The sequence below is a fragment of the Pseudorasbora parva genome, chromosome 13, assembly GCF_024679245.1.
Source record: "Pseudorasbora parva isolate DD20220531a chromosome 13, ASM2467924v1, whole genome shotgun sequence".
Classification (NCBI taxonomy): Eukaryota; Metazoa; Chordata; class Actinopteri; order Cypriniformes; family Gobionidae; genus Pseudorasbora; species Pseudorasbora parva.
The window spans coordinates 24,869,331-24,887,390 of NC_090184.1; the positions used below are offsets into that span (position 1 = coordinate 24,869,331).

Sequence of the window (18,060 nt, forward strand, 5' to 3'; positions counted from 1 at the left end):
TAAAAGAAAAAATCATACAGGCTTTAAGTGTTTTTCGCACATACAATGTAATTAAGTGCAGTAGAGGCCTTCTCGCTGTCCTTCAGAGAGTGTTATATAGTGGTTCATCACTAGTCCTTTAAAGACCTCACATGTTTTCTTTATATTTACTGTTTAACATGCATTCAGCTATTTCCAGGTAACTGCCTGTGGCTGTTTAGATTGCTTTGACAATAGCTCATCTGTGATGGCACAGAAACTGCTTTACAGTCGACAGTTCATCTTTTAAATGTGTGCCTGGTGTAGGCACTACTTCTCTAAACACTTAAATATTTAAGCCTTAAAGAGTTCGGAGCTGGGACATGCATTCTTACCTGTGGCCACATAAGCACAGTGGTTTAAAGGAACAGTTCACCTAAAAATGAAATTCGTATTTTACTCACAGCCTGTTCAAAATCTGTATGAATTTCTTCTGTGAAAAATAGCAGGAGATGCTTAGCAGAATAGCTAAGCAGCTATTTTCTGTATAATGCGTGTAAAAAGCGATCCAAAGCTCTGAAAAGACAAAAAAAATCATAAGATAATAACAAAACAAATCATAAAAGTTGTCCTTGTTACTTAGGTGCTATAGTTACATTTTTCTGAAGCCATGTGACTGCTTTGTGTGAGGAACTATAGGGATGTATTTTTTTAAGTTTACCGGTACATTTCAAATAAATAAAAATAACGCTACATGATTGATCATTAAAAGATTGCATTTGTGATTCAAATACCCAAAAAAATGGTATTCCTAAATAATAACGATGCGGCTTTGTCTATTAAACCTTGAACAAGTGCAGTCACAGCTGAGCCAGAGATAGCAGAAATTGTATAGGTAGGAAACAGCTTTACAAACAGTCTTTTCAACCACACAGTATCATTATTACAATAATTCAAATTATCACAAAAGTGCTGGGATAAAAATGTATAGTTTGGATATAAACACTGATGTCTACAACGAAAGTAGCAAACAAAATCATGTCAAATGATCAAATCATCCAGTAAAGTCTTTATGAGTAATTCCCTGAATCATTCATTCAAAAAAACATTTTTTAATGTGTGGTTTAATTACATGTTAATTTATTTAGTTGTCTAATTAAAGAGTCATGGTGCATGATAAAATTAGTGATCCTCAATTCATCCAGCATCATGCAGCTATAACTCAAACTGTTCTTCTCCGCAAAGCTCATAAATAGACAGTGTTTTTTTATTTTTATTTTATTTCCCAGCCTTCACCTTCATTGTAAGGAAAAGAGCAGCTTGGACATTCTGCCTAATGTCTCATTTTGTGTTTCTGGGTTAACTATTCCTTTCATAGAGTATTTAAATCAGTGTTATTATTGTTAAATAAAACTAATTTGAATAACTATTTGAAATAAAGCCGGAATCAAATTAAACTTTAAATAATTTAAATTCCAAATGTTGACATGTCTAAAATAAGTTTAAGCTTAAGCACTAAAATGACTAAAACTAGAAATAAAAATGAATTGAAGCTAAATAGAACAAAACATAATAATACACAATCAATAAAAATGAACAATTAACAAAAATTCAAATGAAAACTAAATATCTAAAAATAGAATCTCATTCAAAATATGAATTAATACTATAATATATAAGTAATACTCAAATAACGCTGATGTAAATGTGCTACGCTTAAATTGTAACAAACAATGGAGTGGTTCTTTTAAGTAACAAAATATTACCATGATTTTAATGTATAAACAAATCAAATGAGTGATATATTTTATTTGTGACATCTGTGTGGTTTTATTCAGAGTTGAATCTCTTATGCGATCTGCCCTTTACAGGATGACCCTGTTCCCAATGGTCTCCGCGCTTTGCCCCTCTTCTACGCTTCGACCATCGGAATCAACACCTTCTCCATTATGTACACTGGAGCTCCCTGTAAGTCTTGAATTTATAACACATTCTCCCAAGGGACGTCCTTGATCTACCTCGAGATTGCTAGTTCACTGAATAAGTGTCATTTAAATAGGCAACATTGTATTGAGATAACTTTCCATGTTAAAAAAGCATTTTCTTTCAAAATGTATATTCACTTGATTTAAAAAAAATTTGATAAAAAAAATTCTCAGAGCAAAGTTTAATTATGTGTGTGACCGTGTCACGTTCTTTCTTTATTGTGCAGTACTGGGCTTGGAGATGATGCCCGTCTGGGCAATCGCCCTCATTACCTTGGCTGGTGCTGTGGTATGTGCCGGTGTGGTCTGGTTTTTTGTTTGCCCCTGGATGAGAAGGAAAATAGCAAGTACGTACTGTCCTTTTCCTTTTCCCTCTTGCAGACTTGTGGCTTTAAGTGTCTTTGTTAGATATCTGTACCATTGGTCCTAAATGTTCTATTTCTATTTCTGATTTGAAATCAGTTGTCTCAGGACACTTGTGATTGCTAACTACATTTGTAGAAATCGTGTGATCCACATGTTTGTGCACTTGACATCTGGCCATTAAGTTAGATGTTATTTCTAATCTAGCTTTGGAAAAAGTCAAAGATGTGACTCAGCATGAGGCATCTTCACCAGATCAGGAGGGGAAGGAATTGCCTAACATCTGCTGCTCTGCTGGGGCGCTCTGTAATGTAAAGCCTATCTTTTGCTGGCTCTGGCTTGTGGGCCCATGTTGCGTTCGACTGATGCTGAGAAAAATGAAAAGCAAATAAACTGAAGCTGTTTATTTGAGAACATCACCATTTTTTCAGATGAGTCACACGGACCTTGTTCAGTCGCTGTACCTTTCTCAATGCAAGATTGGCTGCCCACGTGTTTTGATTGAGAGAAATGCCGTAATGAAATGAATCACTAATGAAATTAAATGTTAAAGCACTGCTTTCACTCAAGGATCAGCGCTTTGTTGAATTGCTGCATGCTTTATTGAATTTGTTTTCAGATAAAGGGGCTGTTTCCTATGTTAGATGTTGTAAAAATCTGATTTATTTATTTATTGGTTCTTAATCTTTTGAGAAGGATCAATTCTATGGGTAAAGGTCAAATTAGCATTAAATATGAGGGGCACTAATTCAAAGTGCTTGTTCATTGTCACTGCTCGATTTAAAAGGCCCAGTTGTAATCATACCGATATCACAGTTTTTCACGCATGGATTATCCATGTTTATTAGTGATTATGTTTGCTTGATTGTTGTTCTCACTGTAATCTGCTTTTAAACGCTGCTTTTAATTTTCAGCTTTTCACCAGTTTCACAAAGCTTGCCTACTCCCCCTGTCTGTTCAGTAAAAACATTTATGTTGATTAGGGATGCACTGATATTAAAATTCTGGCCGATGTCAAATAAGCGAATATTCTTATACTACATTGTCTATTCTAAATACACTACCATTAAAATATTTGAGGTCAGTAAGGTTATTATTATTTTAAAGAATACTTTAATACTTTTATTCAACAAGGAAGCATTTTACATGTATGATTTGAAAGTTCAAAAGAACCAAAACATTTTCATATAGAAATCTTTTGTACCATTCTAAGTATCTCTACTGTCACCTTTTTAGGATCAAAGAATCCTGAAAAACTAAATCATAATCATTCAGCAAAATAATAATTATAACAAATTTTTCCTGAGCAACAAATCAGCAATGATTTCTAAAGGATTATGTGACACTGAAGACCATATAGTAATGGCTGCTGTAAATTCACCTTTGATATCACAGGAATATACATTTCATATTAATATAATATTTAATTAGTTTAAAATACATTTCTTTGTTAAAACAGAAAACTTTCTTTTAAATGTATTAATCATATTTTTGTAATAATATTATTATTGTGACCCCAAACCTTTGAATGGTAGTGCACATTTGAAATAAAACAGTAAAACTGAATTATTTTTTTTAAATGCTCCATTATAATGTTTAGTGACAAAAAAATATTTGTAATTTGTAAAAGGTATTATTGTTTTTAAAGATTACCGTATTTTCTGAAATATAAGTCACGTCTGACTATAATTTAAAATTGCATAATTGAGAAAAGGTGTCATGATCTGGCTTTTTTCTTTTTTTATACTGTTGTCTGAGGTCAACTAATGACGTTTGCGTGGTTTTACATTAAAAATCATCATAACTAATAAGTAATAGACTATTTTCTACACTGGTTTTGAGGCTCTCTCCAAAATGCTGGGTTTTGATGGGCGTGACGCACTGGAGACTTGAAAGTAAACGCCCACAGCTAGGATTGGATAAGATTTGCATATTTAATGAGCTTCAGCTCCTGTCATATCTATGCCCCTGTCAGTTCAGTTCTCATGAGGGAGGGGTTGTTTTGAAAGCGGCAACCGGAATGATTCAAGTACTTCTTTAACACAATGATTTATTTCTCATCCACCCGCGATTGATTGGACTATTATTTTTGTATTACATAGCCTGCACGATCGTTCGATATAAGTGTGAACCCTTCAAATGTCAAGTCAAGAGGGAGAGAATAGCACAGAACAAGAAAAGAATATTAAGAGATTGATCGGCCTTTAAATCAGGACGTTGAGCTTTGCGGGCCTTGGCCCATACATGTCTATAATCGTTTAAGGCCTTAAGTCCAGTGTGCTAAAGCTAAGGTATGTTCTGTTAGACACATAAGCAAAACAATCTATAATACCTCCTGTTTGGATCCATTATAGAAGAAACAGCGTTGTGTTTTAATCTCAATATGTCTACAAATCCAGTGCCACCTGAGATGTTTACAAATGCTTCTGCTGTGATATGAAGCGAACACACAAACATTCTTCCCCACGTGAGCTGGAACTTCATTAAAAATAAAGTTCAACCACACATTCCTGATATTATGATCTGAATGAAGCTTATGCAGCAACTGTGTTCGTCCACAACCAGGAAATAGCGCAGTATCTTGCTTTATTCTTCGCATGTTGTTTATTGCTGCTGGCTCGGGCAATCCGAACAGCTCCATGAGTCGGTGGGCGGGGCTACTGAACTACACATGCTTATTATTCCGTAGAGGCTGTGATTTGTCAGTCGATGACGTCAATATGCAAACACAAACGTTTTCTGGGCCTAGTGTCTATAAAAGCTTTTCTTTGACTAACAAGGACATTTTCAGCTCTGAAACTTACAGGATATTCTTATATTACCATGACCTATATTACCATGATATATCAAAAGCTCAAGTGAAAGTTGATTTCTTGATTCATCACCACTTTAAAGCAAAACTGCAACTACCGTTTTTTGGGCTGTGCAAATAAACTTGGCCCAGGAAATCTAAATGTGTGTTTTGCATGCTTGATGTTCAGTATATAAGTTGCTTTGAAATATAAGTCGCAGCATGTTTCAGATGATTATAAACTTATATCCTGGAAAATACGGTAACTTTCAGTGAGTGTTGGATGAATACAAAAGTAATGTAAATGTAAAAAAATAAGGGATATGAGCATCCAAAATGTAATATCCAATCCAGTTAACCAATATGATACCAATATATTGTGCATCCCTATTTTTGGTATCCAATTTTGATACCTTTCTTATAAATGATTTCCTACCTTTTTTCCCCCAAACAGGTCGCCTGAAAAAAGAGCACGCTCTTTCCCGCATCTCTGATGAGAGTCTGGATAAAATTCCGGAGGAGGAAGAGGAAGCCCCCGTGTTTAAAGAGCTTCCAGGTGCAAAAAACAGCAGTGATGCTGTGCTGCCCTTGACAGAGGAGTCCACAGGGGAGCTGAACAGCCTGGCTAATGGAGGCACCGTCCTGCCCAACGGCAGAGTCTATGGTACTTGAAAGGATGCGGTTATCTTGTTTTTTAATGGGTTCTTCCTGAAGAAAATGTCCTGTACTGACCTGATATATTTATTTCGGTTTTTTTATGGTCAGGTCGTACCAACTCCATGACCAACGGCTGCCTCAAGTCACCCGTGTCCAATGGGGGATTCAGCTTTGACGGACATATGCGCAGTGATGGCCAAGTCTATCACACGGTTCACAAGGACTCTGGTCTTTACAAGGACCTCCTACACAAGATCCACCTAGGCCGCCTGGAGGACGAGCGCAGCGGCTCGCGCCCTGACAACAACTACCGACACCTTCGCCGCAACAATAGCTACACGTGCTATACAGCGGCCATCTGCGGCATGCCGATGCAGCCCTTGATACGGTCAGAGTCCAGCGCCCCTCCTCCAGAGGACAGCGAGAAGCTAGTGGGCGACAGCGTCTTCTATTCGAAGAAGCGTCTGCGCTATGACAGCTACTCCAGCTACTGTAACGCGGTTGCAGAGGCTGAGATCGAAGCAGAGGAAGGTGATGTGGATGTGAAGTTAGCAGCAGATAAAAGGGAGCCCCTTGCCCCTGCTGAAGGTGTGCTGGAGGACTGCATTGATGAGGAGAAGGAGGAGAAGGACAATCCTCAAGTCTACCTGCTCTTCCACTTCCTGCAAATCCTCACTGCCTGTTTTGGATCATTTGCGCACGGGGGGAATGATGTCAGGTATGCCAAATTTTTGGGTTTCAAAACCAAGATTAGGGGTTGTTATACTGGAGGAACCTTTTCATAGTTCCTAGAAAGTTCATAGTTTAGTTCTAGGAATGCCTTTGGGGAAACTAAATTAGCTCCTACTTAGTAGGGACTAACACGGCACAATAGGAACTAACAGTGTAAGTGTATGCTGATTGGCCGAACACATGCAAAACGCCAATACTGCCATTGTTAAAAAAGCCGTGTGTACACACAGATTATAATCTATATAATAATAATAATAATAATAAGAAGAAGAATATATTTTATTTATAATGCGCTTTTCTAAAACCCAAAGCACTTCATATTTACTCCACAAACTAACTCTATGAAAATGGAAAACAGTGATAGATGGACCTCTCAACCTTTATGGTAAGCTAAACTTCGATGGGACCATTTGTATTGCATGCTCAGCTAGCAACATTGGGCATCAACTACACGGGAAATGCTAATACTTTTTCATATACTGTCTACTCTCTTTGTATTACAGCTCTGTCTGATAACGTATTAGACCGGACTGTTAAAAAGGTTGTAAACGAATGAAGGCAGAGAATGGGAGCGTTGTGTGCTCAGGCTCTGGCGTTCTCTGCTCTTGTCAAAATCAATTTCCGCCGCGCCATCAAAATAAAATTCACAACAACAAGCACGGCATACGTCACTTCAGAGTTTCTACTGGCAACCAGGTAAATGTCCCAAGGGCAGGGGTTGTCCAAACTCTGTCCAAACACTGTCCTGCAGAGTTTAGCTCTGACTTGCCTCAATACACCTGCATAGAAGTTTCTAGTATGCCTAGTAAGACCTTGATTAGCTTCAGCTGTGTTTAGTTTCGGTTGGAGCTGAACACTGCAGGGCAGTGGCCTTCCAGGAGAACACCCCTTGGGGAAGTTAAGTTTAACCCCTTAACTGTCACCTGCCCGTATACCGGCATTCTACATTTACTTCACTATATTACTATTAAATCCTAATGTAATCATGACAAACTATATATTGTTGGAAAGGTCTAACACTCCTGAAGAGATATGTATCTATTGTTTTATGATAAAAATTACATGATGACAGTAAAATAGTACTGCCCCTCAAAAAAAAAAAAATCTACATCATAACAGCAGTTGTAACCTTTTAACTACTTTATAATGAAAATCTTTTCTTATCTTGACAAAACACAATTTCTTGACAAAGCACATATCATTTGAAAGGTCTGAGCCTCAAAGTTCCATACTTGGTGACTGTTTTATGATGGAAGTGATATTTGGACAGAAATGTACAGGAAAATACATCAAATAAACAATCAATGAAAAATTGAATGACACCCGGTGGCTATTTTTGGTATAGCGCCTAAACAAAATCTCATGGGCACTTCAAGTTTTGTGATATCAACTTCAAATTTGGAACACAATTTGGTTAGACATATGGCTTTGATTTCATAGTAATTTTAGAGTAAAACATTTTTTGTAAAATATTTTTTATATAAAATAAAAATATTTAGTACTGTATTTTTCATTTTCAATAAATGTAAACTTCCATAACTTTTCTATTATTTTATATTCTGAAATGCTTTCACTCCAGCAATAATCTGCTGATTGTCATCTTTAAATCAAGACCAAACTTAAGTCTATATTCCAAAGCATTCATGAATTACAGACCTTTAAGTATGGATAGTGCCTTTTCATGACTATTCTTAAAAAGGGGGTTGACAGTTAAGGGGTTAAGTATTTAATAGGCTAGTTCCTATAACTAAAGCACTATTCACACGGGATTAGTATTATAGGGACATCTGTGAGTTTAGAAATGACTCCCCCACATCTGAGTTTTGCGTGGTGCATTCTTACGGGATAAGCAAGCCTGTGATTTTACTGGACTTATCTCCCGGATATGATGTCAAGACTTGTAAATGTTTTTTTCGTTCTAGATATAGCTGTATGAAATCATATTCATATGTTTTGATATCGTTTTGATAGTTTTATAGTAATGAAAATAATTTCGTTCAGTTAGACTACAATTAAAATTTGAACTTCACACAGACAGCAAGAATCATAATTCATTTATCACGTGTGAGAAGCTGACAATACGGCGTAATATTCAGTTTCAAAGATAAATGTAAAAGCACCCATTTAAGCCAGCTTGTCATTGTACTGTTCTGTTGTTATATTTTTCATTAAGAATAGTATTGATATTAATATTAAACACACCATTCAAGCAATTCTCTCCTAAATTGATACTCATTCTAAAGGGAAAGTATAATCTGTGCGGGAATTCATAACGGTGCGCATTATGAATGCAGCCTCCATTCTTCGTGAAAGATAAAGATAGAAATGCGCACAGGAAACAAAAACCTTACAAAAATTATATACGATCCTCCTAATCCTGGCCAAATTACAGAGATGCCGATTCGCGCGGGACTAATATTATCACAGGACCGCTGTGTTTGGCAAAATATGGTAGGTAATTTGCGGGGGAATTTTTACTTTACAAATTACAGACATGGCCGATTCGCACGGGATTAAGATCGCAGACATTCTCTGCAACTATTACAAATCACCAGAGGTCCCCAGATAATACTAGTCCCGTGCGAATAGGGCTTAAGTGTCTAGAAATACCTGGTGCGAACGGTGCTGTTCTTTTCCCTACAGTGTTTCAAACTTTAGTATTTTCTTTTTAGCATTTTTGCTTTTTAATATGCTTTGTTATTAGCGAGTTCTTAATAAAACCTACATCGTTTTTTTTTTCACATTCCTCAGCATTAGTGTGTTCTGAGAACAAGCTCTCAGTTGAGTGCCACAGATCTGGTTCACGGCTCCACAGATGATTTGGCACATACCCAGATTGTTAAGACGTGAGACGTGGCCATGTGTTTAGCCTAACTTCAGCTGTTTAATGCCATAAACGGTTAACATCTTCTTTTATATAATAAATAAAGAAGATGTTGATCTTTTAAGGCCTTAAAGTTTATATATAAAGACATGTGCTGGTATACTGTACCTATGAGATCACAACAATTAAAATACACAATATTGTTATCGTGGGCAGTAACTTATATTATATTATATTATATTATATTATATTATATTATATTATATTATATTATATATTATATTACATTACATTATATTATATAAATTATATTATAATAAATGCAGCCTTGGTTTGCGTAAGAGATTTATTTTAAAACATTTAAAAATAATGTTACCAACCCAAACTTTTAAACCGATATTTCAAATTCCAACATGATTCATTTTAGAGCCGAGTTAAAGTAATATGTTGATTGAAAAACCACATGGCTTGATCTCCATATAGTTTACTCAGTGTAGTAATTTTCCCTTGTGAATATGTTTGTTTTGTCTCGTCTGCAGTAATGCAATTGGTCCTTTGGTGGCCCTATGGCTGATATACGACCAGGGTGGGGTGATGCAGGAAGCGGCCACACCGATCTGGCTGCTGTTCTATGGCGGCTTGGGAATCTGCGCTGGATTGTGGGTTTGGGGTCGACGTGTCATCCAAACAATGGGCAAAGACCTCACTCCCATCACCCCTTCCAGGTGAGATCAGCATTTTGGCAGAGAGCATGACGTCTGTGCATGAGGTTTGATGCGTGTGCTTCTGTCGCATGCAGATGTGCTGATTAATCCAGCTGTGTGAGAATTCTTCTTAAACCCAGTGCACGCTGTATGATTTTGGCCATCATTTTCCCAATTTATAATTTCACTCCGGATCTCACTGGGTTCATATCATGTAATTTAACAAGCAGCAATTAGAAAGGACAGATAAATTGCACATTATAGAGCAGGCTTAATATAAGTGGCCTCCTATGGTAAACCAGTTTTTGCCATGTTTTATTAATTTATTTCTGACAATACAAAAGCTGTGTATCTTTTCCCGTTGCATGGGGAAAATAGCAGAAGTGGAGGACTAGTTTTGTTGTAAAAATCTGACATTACTGAAGCCTTCCTCTTGGTCCTAAAGCAGTGCTAAAGGTGTAATAGTAGACTACAGAAACGGAGCATGTGCTTTGGCAGCAGGGTTAGAAAAGTTTATCTGATATTGAAATCTTGCTAGATTAGTTCTGTATATCGGCTTTTCTCCTCTCTCGTTTGGGTACTTGCCCTCAATCCCTCTTTGTGTTGCCACCACAAATCCGGTTAAATATCACAGCAGAATGACCGTAATTTAAATTTTTAACACACTTTAGAATAAAGGCAGTTTAAAGAGACCGGTAACTGGTTTGCGCCCTCCACTCAGAACTGCCTGGGTTTGCTAAATTTAGCAAGACACTTGTGCACATGGCCTCAGTGACCTTGCGTTCTCTTAGTAACAAGACAAACTGTCAAAAACAACTGAGGTCAAGTTCATAATAATAACAAAAGATTTTACCCTATAAAAAGAAGTCCCTGTCACTGTTCTGAGAAAGTAGGCTGCAGATAATTTTGTAAGAATGCTTGTTAAGAAATTGTGATTAAATATACACTGGTACACTGAAATTAAATATTGCCAAAACCCAAAAATGATAAGTTTAAATGAGCCTTTGAAAAAAGTTAATTTATTCCAATAATATTTTTTCTGTTGACATTACTACAATAACATCTAAGGTCCAAAATAGTGTATAATATGTTTAAAATATAAAACTCAAGACCGTGAACCGTGAACATTACTTATTTTTACCACCAATATATCATTACTTACATTTTCCTTAGATCAGGATTATTCAATTTAACTGAAACAATAATTTAAAAAAATTATATTACTTAAAGCTTTATGAACTTAAAAGGTTATTTCACCCAAAAATGAAAATTATGTCATTAATTAATAAACAACATTTAGTCTTGCGGGTTTGGAAGGCATGAGTATTTTTTTTATTATTTTTTTCATATTTGGGTGAACTATCTCTTTAGACTTAAAACTAATTTCACAATTTTTTTTTTTATTTATTTAAACTAATAAAGTAAATTTTTCTCATTTTCATTTAGCTGATGCACCTAAAAATATTGAAATAAAAATGTATAAAAAAAGATATGGACATATAAGTAAGCTAAAGCTTTAACTAAAATTTTAAGAAAATATAAAACTTAACTCAAAAAAAAAAAAAAAAAAATATATATATATATATATATATATATATATATATATATATATATACATACATATATACATATATATATATATATATATATATATATATATATATATATATATATATATATATATATATATATCATTGTTAATTTTAATAAAAACTTAAATTAGTTTTAAACAACAAAGCAAACAAACTTCATTCAAACAACAAACTTTAACAAAAAATAAATTTCATAAGTTAATGTTTAATGATTTTGTTATTTTAAGAAATATAATCATGTTATTTGTAAAATATATTTCTTTACTCACAAATTAGCAGTTTCTCAAAATATGTGTTGGAGACAGTCGTTGTTTCACACTGAAGGGTCACGCTATAATCCTGCATGACAATCCAGTGTATACTAAGTGAGTGTGGATCAGGTGGCCATGTTCCCAGCCCTGTTGCCTCGCATAGCTCACAAAAATAACAGTCGACATGACCTCAGCATCTGTCAGGTTGCTCCTTGGCTTTGATGTTTGTTGACAGGAAGGAGTTGTTTTTTTAAGTCTCTCTTATGCTATTTTAAAAGTTCACTCTCTCTAAACCTCTTCTTTTCGAGGGCCTACTCTGTTCTGATTGGTCAGATGGCCCAATTACAACGCATGTCAGACATAGGGCTGGCTGGTATATTGAGTTTGTAAAATATATTTTTAAAAACAATACGGAATGAGGCAATAGCGTTTATATCTATATACAGTGGTTTGATTCGAGCACATTTGAAAAATAGCGGAGTACGCAGAGTGAGCTGAGCTGATGCAGGGAAAGTGCATGATACAATTTTTCATTAACATGAAATTATGACACATGCTTTATATTAAGAGCTTCAAAATAACTGGTAAAATATAGTTAACACATATAGTTTAAAGCAGCTTGTCCCATCAGACGCTCTGACAGATACTGACAGACAGATAAAAACTTTTATAAACTTACTTTTATAAACTTTTATATAATGCATTTGAGATGTGGTGCTTTCACAACTTACATTTCACAGGCATATCTGTAAATGTTAGAAAGTCATGCAAATATGTTCATTTTGCTGTCAGGAGAGGACGGACGAGCCTTCCACAAGTAAATCTGTGCCTTAAACTCAGGCTTCAGTGAATGAATGCGCACGCATGCATGCCAAAAAGACAGAGCGGAATAAAATAGCAGCGCAATAATTCTGATTAAAATATACATCTTTCTAAAATATTTGTTATTGGACAATTATTATTGCCATATGTGGAATTAAAACTACAAGTATATTTTTATGAAAGTGACTTTTATAATGGGGTAATCAAATGAAGACTAATATAATTGGTCTGTGCTTTTGTTTTATTTTAATTTTTAGTTTAGTGAATTTAAAAACAATTAAAAAAACAACAGCAAAGATTGTAATTGTTTAAAGATTGTAATGTTACAGTGTTAAAATCTGATTTAAAGCCCCTTTTTGCACAAAATACATTACATAGCCTACATTACATTCACTATATCTGTTTTCAAAGCCTTCAATATTAACATTTTTTGTAGGATATCATTTGGCCGGATGTAAAATAACATGATTTAAATAAATACAGTTTTTTTTTTAAAATCCAAATAGAAAAACGTAGAAAAAATACCGGGATATATACTTTATGTTGTCATTCAAACAAAAAATAGAGATATGATTTTTTTGACCATATCGCCCAGCCCTACTCAGACATGAAACACCCATTGCCTATGTATACATAGAATTTTTAGCACTTGTATACACAGTGATACGGACAGTAATAGTAGTGTCTTTATTAATGTATCAATTAGAGTGCGAGTTCTTTGCAGCGCAGAAAACAGGTCGTCTTGACTTATTGATAACACGAATTAAGCTATTTAAGGGCCTCAGCTACGACCACAAGTGAAATTTACATGAGAAAAAAAAAAAAGCAGTTGTGTTTATCAGTGTTTTACCTGGTTAATTTAACTTAAATTTACGGTTAAAAAGGGCAGCTGTGGTCGCCAGTACTTTGCTGTAAAAAAAAAAAAAATACGGTATCAAAATGTTTTACTGGAGTTATGGTAAATAAACCCTGTATATTAACTGTTACAATGTAAAGATTCTATCCCACTAAAGTACTAAAATCAGCTGTATTGCTTTATAGATCAAAGTAGATGATGTTTGCGGGTAGCCAATGAAGAACATAGGATGACATTATGCAAATTTGTCAAATTTAAATGGATTCGTGCAGGATTTAAGACTGGAAATACTGATGACTTGCTTCAGGCAATAACTCCATTTATTTGCACTTCAATCTTTGAAACTTTGTAGACCTTTTACATTTGACAAACACGCACTTACATGACAGGTAATATCCAAAAGAGCATTATAGGGGCACTTTAACTTGGGCGTAATGTAAGGAGATAGTGAAACCCATTCAGTATGCCATATTTCAAAACGTGCTGTATAGATGGGTTTGCATGATTTTATGGGTGGTTTGTCTGCTTGTTTGTGCACAGTGCATATCTTACCCACATGTTCCTGCTGTCTGTGTGTGTTTTAAGAGGCCACAGGAGAGTTTATCAGCACAATTTCAGCAGAACCGTAATCACCAAAAGGCTCCCGCTGTTTCCACCTGCATGCATGCGCACACGTTTGCACTGTGATGCTCCCTCACACACATATTTCATAGGAAAAAATGTGCAGAAAACCTGTCAACCCTGTTTACTTCACCACCTTCATCTTCTGGTGGACTCCTTGCATGCGTGTTAAAATGTTTCTGCTCCTCCCAACCTGCATGCTGTACGCGTGTACCCGCCTCTCTCAGTGGCATGCATTATCATTACTGGTTTAACTGCAGGTGTAACTGTATAAAGTTGTGTTCTGTTGCCCTCCCCGCAGTGGATTCACTATTGAGCTGGCCTCTGCGCTCACTGTTGTTTTGGCGTCCAATATCGGACTTCCAATCAGTACGACACACTGCAAGGTAAAGATCGGGTCAGACCCCAGCTGGCCCCCTCAGGTTATTGTATGCAAGCCACCGGAGAGAGGGGGGAGCTGTCTTGTTTTTACAGGGAACCAGAGCGGCCAAAATCAGCTTGCAGCATATGATGCTGTTGCGAATCCCAAATAATGATGCACAGCAACACTTGACACACTTGATACCCTATACAGAAATAGGATGCCGTCCTGCTACAATAAACACAAATCACATGTACTTAGAAAAATAACTATTAGATTACATAAAATGAACATGGTATGAGTAGTAGGAGATCTCAAATGTCTGACCTTTATTTTATCCTGTATATAACATTTATAATCATATAATGATTTGTACAATTACTACAAGAATGTTTTGATAAATACATTTTCTGAATTTCTGTTGTTGAACACATTCGTCCAGCTCAACCTTTGTACCCTCTTACTAAAGTTAAGTTACTGTAAGAAGAATTTGTTTCAATACTTTTCTTTAATTTATGGTAAATAAAGTTTATCGATAATCAGTGTTATTTAACTAAAACTATTACTGAAAACTTAAACTTAAAATTAAAAATGTTGCCTCAGGAACTACTAAAACTAAAATAAAAGTAAATTAAAACTATATATTTTAAAGGGAAAAAAAACTATAAGCATATAATAAAATTACTAAACCTTAAACTGAAACTAAAACAAAAACTGAAATTATAAAAATAAAAGCCAATTGGAAATAATAATAAATTCTATAATAGTATACTATAAATAATACTAAAATAACTACCAACATTAAGGCATCTAAATATTTAATGAAGTGTTGTTAAATAATTATAAGTTAAACTTATTACACTTTTTTTGTATTGTTAGAGAATAAGGAAATAACAATCAGATTTATTGACTGCATTGTTAGACATAATTTAGACAAAATTACCTACTTTTTAGTAACAGGTTGAGAAAATTCTCCAAAGTGTATAACACATATAAAATAAAACATCTCATGTAACATGTTGTTTGACCTTCTGAAGCAAATGAGCAACTTTTTCTGAAGGTTAAGCACCTCTTTTTCATGACATGTGATGCATATATATTTTTTAATCACGATTACTCTGGCAGGCATCCTAGGTTCTCTGAGTCATCCAGTTACTGATGTCATTGGCTTGGTCTCTGTTTCTGAAGGTTATAAATCAACTTTACTGAACACTGATGTCAATCCTGGACAATGAACCCTCTCATCAAGGCTAAAATGGCTCTCTCAGACTCTTTAGAAATGAAGACGAGTACTCCCTCTTCTCTCAGACGTGGCCTTGGTGCATACAGAATGAAATAACTTCTTCTCTTCACAGATTTGTGTTTAAGTGATGCTTCACCACGTCATCTCTTTGTCCCCTCCTCATCTCTCTCATGGCACGTTGCTGTGTATTTGTCCAATCGGGCCACTGATGTCTTGCTCCATGCTATGCCTGTCTCTTACGTTTTGTCTGTTGTTTGTCTTTGTCTTGTCATATGTCGTCTGTTCACAGTGGATTTTGCATTGAAGTAATGAGTGCTCTAACAGTGCTCGTTGCCTCAAATGTTGGCTGTCCTATAAGCTCCACCCACTGCAAGGTATTGGTATAGTAGTGAAGCTTTGGTAGTGCTAAACTCCACCCCATTGCTTCACTAGCATAATCATCAAACAGCCAATCAGTGCTCACCTCTGCAAACATGTCACTCCATGATTGCAGCTTTGATTCACTTTTTTGATTCATTCTTTTTCCATCTACTAAGTTGTTTTAAAGAAAAGATTTTAATCGAAGTCTGTATGTATTTTAAAGGCACATACATTGTAGTTGAGACGCTAAACGCGTTAACCACACCATGTGTTAACCACTCCATCTCACTTGCAGTGATGCCATTTAAAAGCAGTTCATTTCTCATTACCGTAGGTCAACAGCCTGAACTGTTCACATTCAGCTAATACTTGACAGAAATGAGTTCAGCAACCTCACCTATAGTCAAAAATCAATACCTATTTACTTATTGTTGCTACAAATACCCTGGAGTGGAAATGAGCTGACCTCTGTGTGTTCTCTTGCGTGTGCTTTTGGTAGGGGTTTTGGGATGCTTTGCGGTTCAAGGGCATGTTTGGCTCCATTCAACTACATGACCTCTTTTCAGATCTATAAACATATTTCTAGTGCTTTAAATCCTGGATTGAGGCTAATTTGGATTAGGGCTGTCAATTTAAAATTAATAGTTTGGATTAGGGCTGTCAATATGACATGTTAACACGTTTTTGGAAAAAAGTTCCAAGCTCCTGCATTTTTGATCATTTTCACAAAAGTTTGATGGCCCCCAATATTTTGTTGTATGTGTATCTGAACATTAACTATATCAAAAGAAAGAACAAGCGTCTTATTTTTAAACAAACAAATAACCAAAAAAAAAAAAAAAACGTTTTATTCTAGCTGCATGCATTCTTTTATATCAACACTAGAAGTTTCATTAAAAACATTTTGAACAAAAAGCTGAGAATTTTTTTTTTTTTTTTTGTCAAACACTACATCTAGATCGTACTCAGAACTATGATCAAAACATAGGTGGAGTAGATCAAGTCCATCAACACCCCCAGTGCTTGCACAACCTCATCCTGGGTCGACATTTTATTGGGTCGAAAATTCCGAAGATTGATTTATGGATGTCAATTTAACATTTTGTGCAATTTAAAAAGCACAACGTAATTTCAAGCAAAATGTTTGACTTGGAACCGAAAATCTATTTCAATTTTGGAAACGGATACTTGTATGAAAATTTGAATTTAATTTCGATTACACTTATCAATTCCCCTGTGTGGATTTTTATTTAATTTTAAACCATTTTCAACCGCAAGATGTGAAAGAGAACTCAATTCGGCACTCGCACTGCACGCACCCAAAGCATCCACACGGAGAGCTGCCTCTAATAGTGTGTGCGTACTTGCGCTTGAATGCACAAATACACAAAACAAATTATATCCAAATATCCTTGTAATCCCAGTCGGTCAAGAACTTTGCGTGTAACAGTATATTGGATCCTGCATGTGCTTTTAAAGTGACAGCAGCCTAATAAACCTACTGCAGTCTGCCATTAATGTTAATCAAACAACAAACGAAAATCACTCGATCTAGACTGAATAACATTTGTAACTTTAGTAATTTGTATTTTATTCATAAATGTTATTTTACATTAGATTACAGTTGCTGTACTTGAATTTGTTGATTTGACCTTTCTAACATAGTTCTTATTTTATTACCGTTTACTTTTCTTTAATAATTTTTGGAATTTATATTAATTCAGTTGTTTTTTCTGGAGTATTTTCGTTAAAACCATAGGAAAATGTTCTTTAGGCTGCTGATTTTTGTTCATGGAAACCAGCTACAACATAATGTGTTGCCAAAAGACACAGAATAAATGTTAAATATAAACGTTTGAACCTTAATGGAATGAAAAAACTGGGATAAGCAGGAACGAAATAGCTAAAATGCAACCTGATATTTAACTCTATATTCAAAG

The 18,060-nt window shown here is 35.2% G+C and overlaps 1 protein-coding gene across 3 annotated transcripts in view; it reads left to right on the forward strand.

The window, feature by feature from the left end:
- Positions 1-18,060, forward strand: part of slc20a2 (solute carrier family 20 member 2) — a 46,799-nt gene that overhangs the window by 24,539 nt on the left and 4,200 nt on the right. For 2 of the 3 annotated variants that reach the window (XM_067413608.1, XM_067413609.1), the window contains exons 5-10: positions 1,830-1,926; positions 2,171-2,290; positions 5,552-5,761; positions 5,863-6,472; positions 9,850-10,035; positions 14,458-14,542. In XM_067413608.1, coding sequence (XP_067269709.1) covers positions 1,830-1,926; positions 2,171-2,290; positions 5,552-5,761; positions 5,863-6,472; positions 9,850-10,035; positions 14,458-14,542 — 1,308 coding nt within the window. Of the gene's footprint in view, positions 1-1,829; positions 1,927-2,170; positions 2,291-5,551; positions 5,762-5,862; positions 6,473-9,849; positions 10,036-14,457; positions 14,543-16,049; positions 16,135-18,060 lie in introns of all 3 variants that reach the window. The other variant, XM_067413611.1, reaches the window with a different exon arrangement.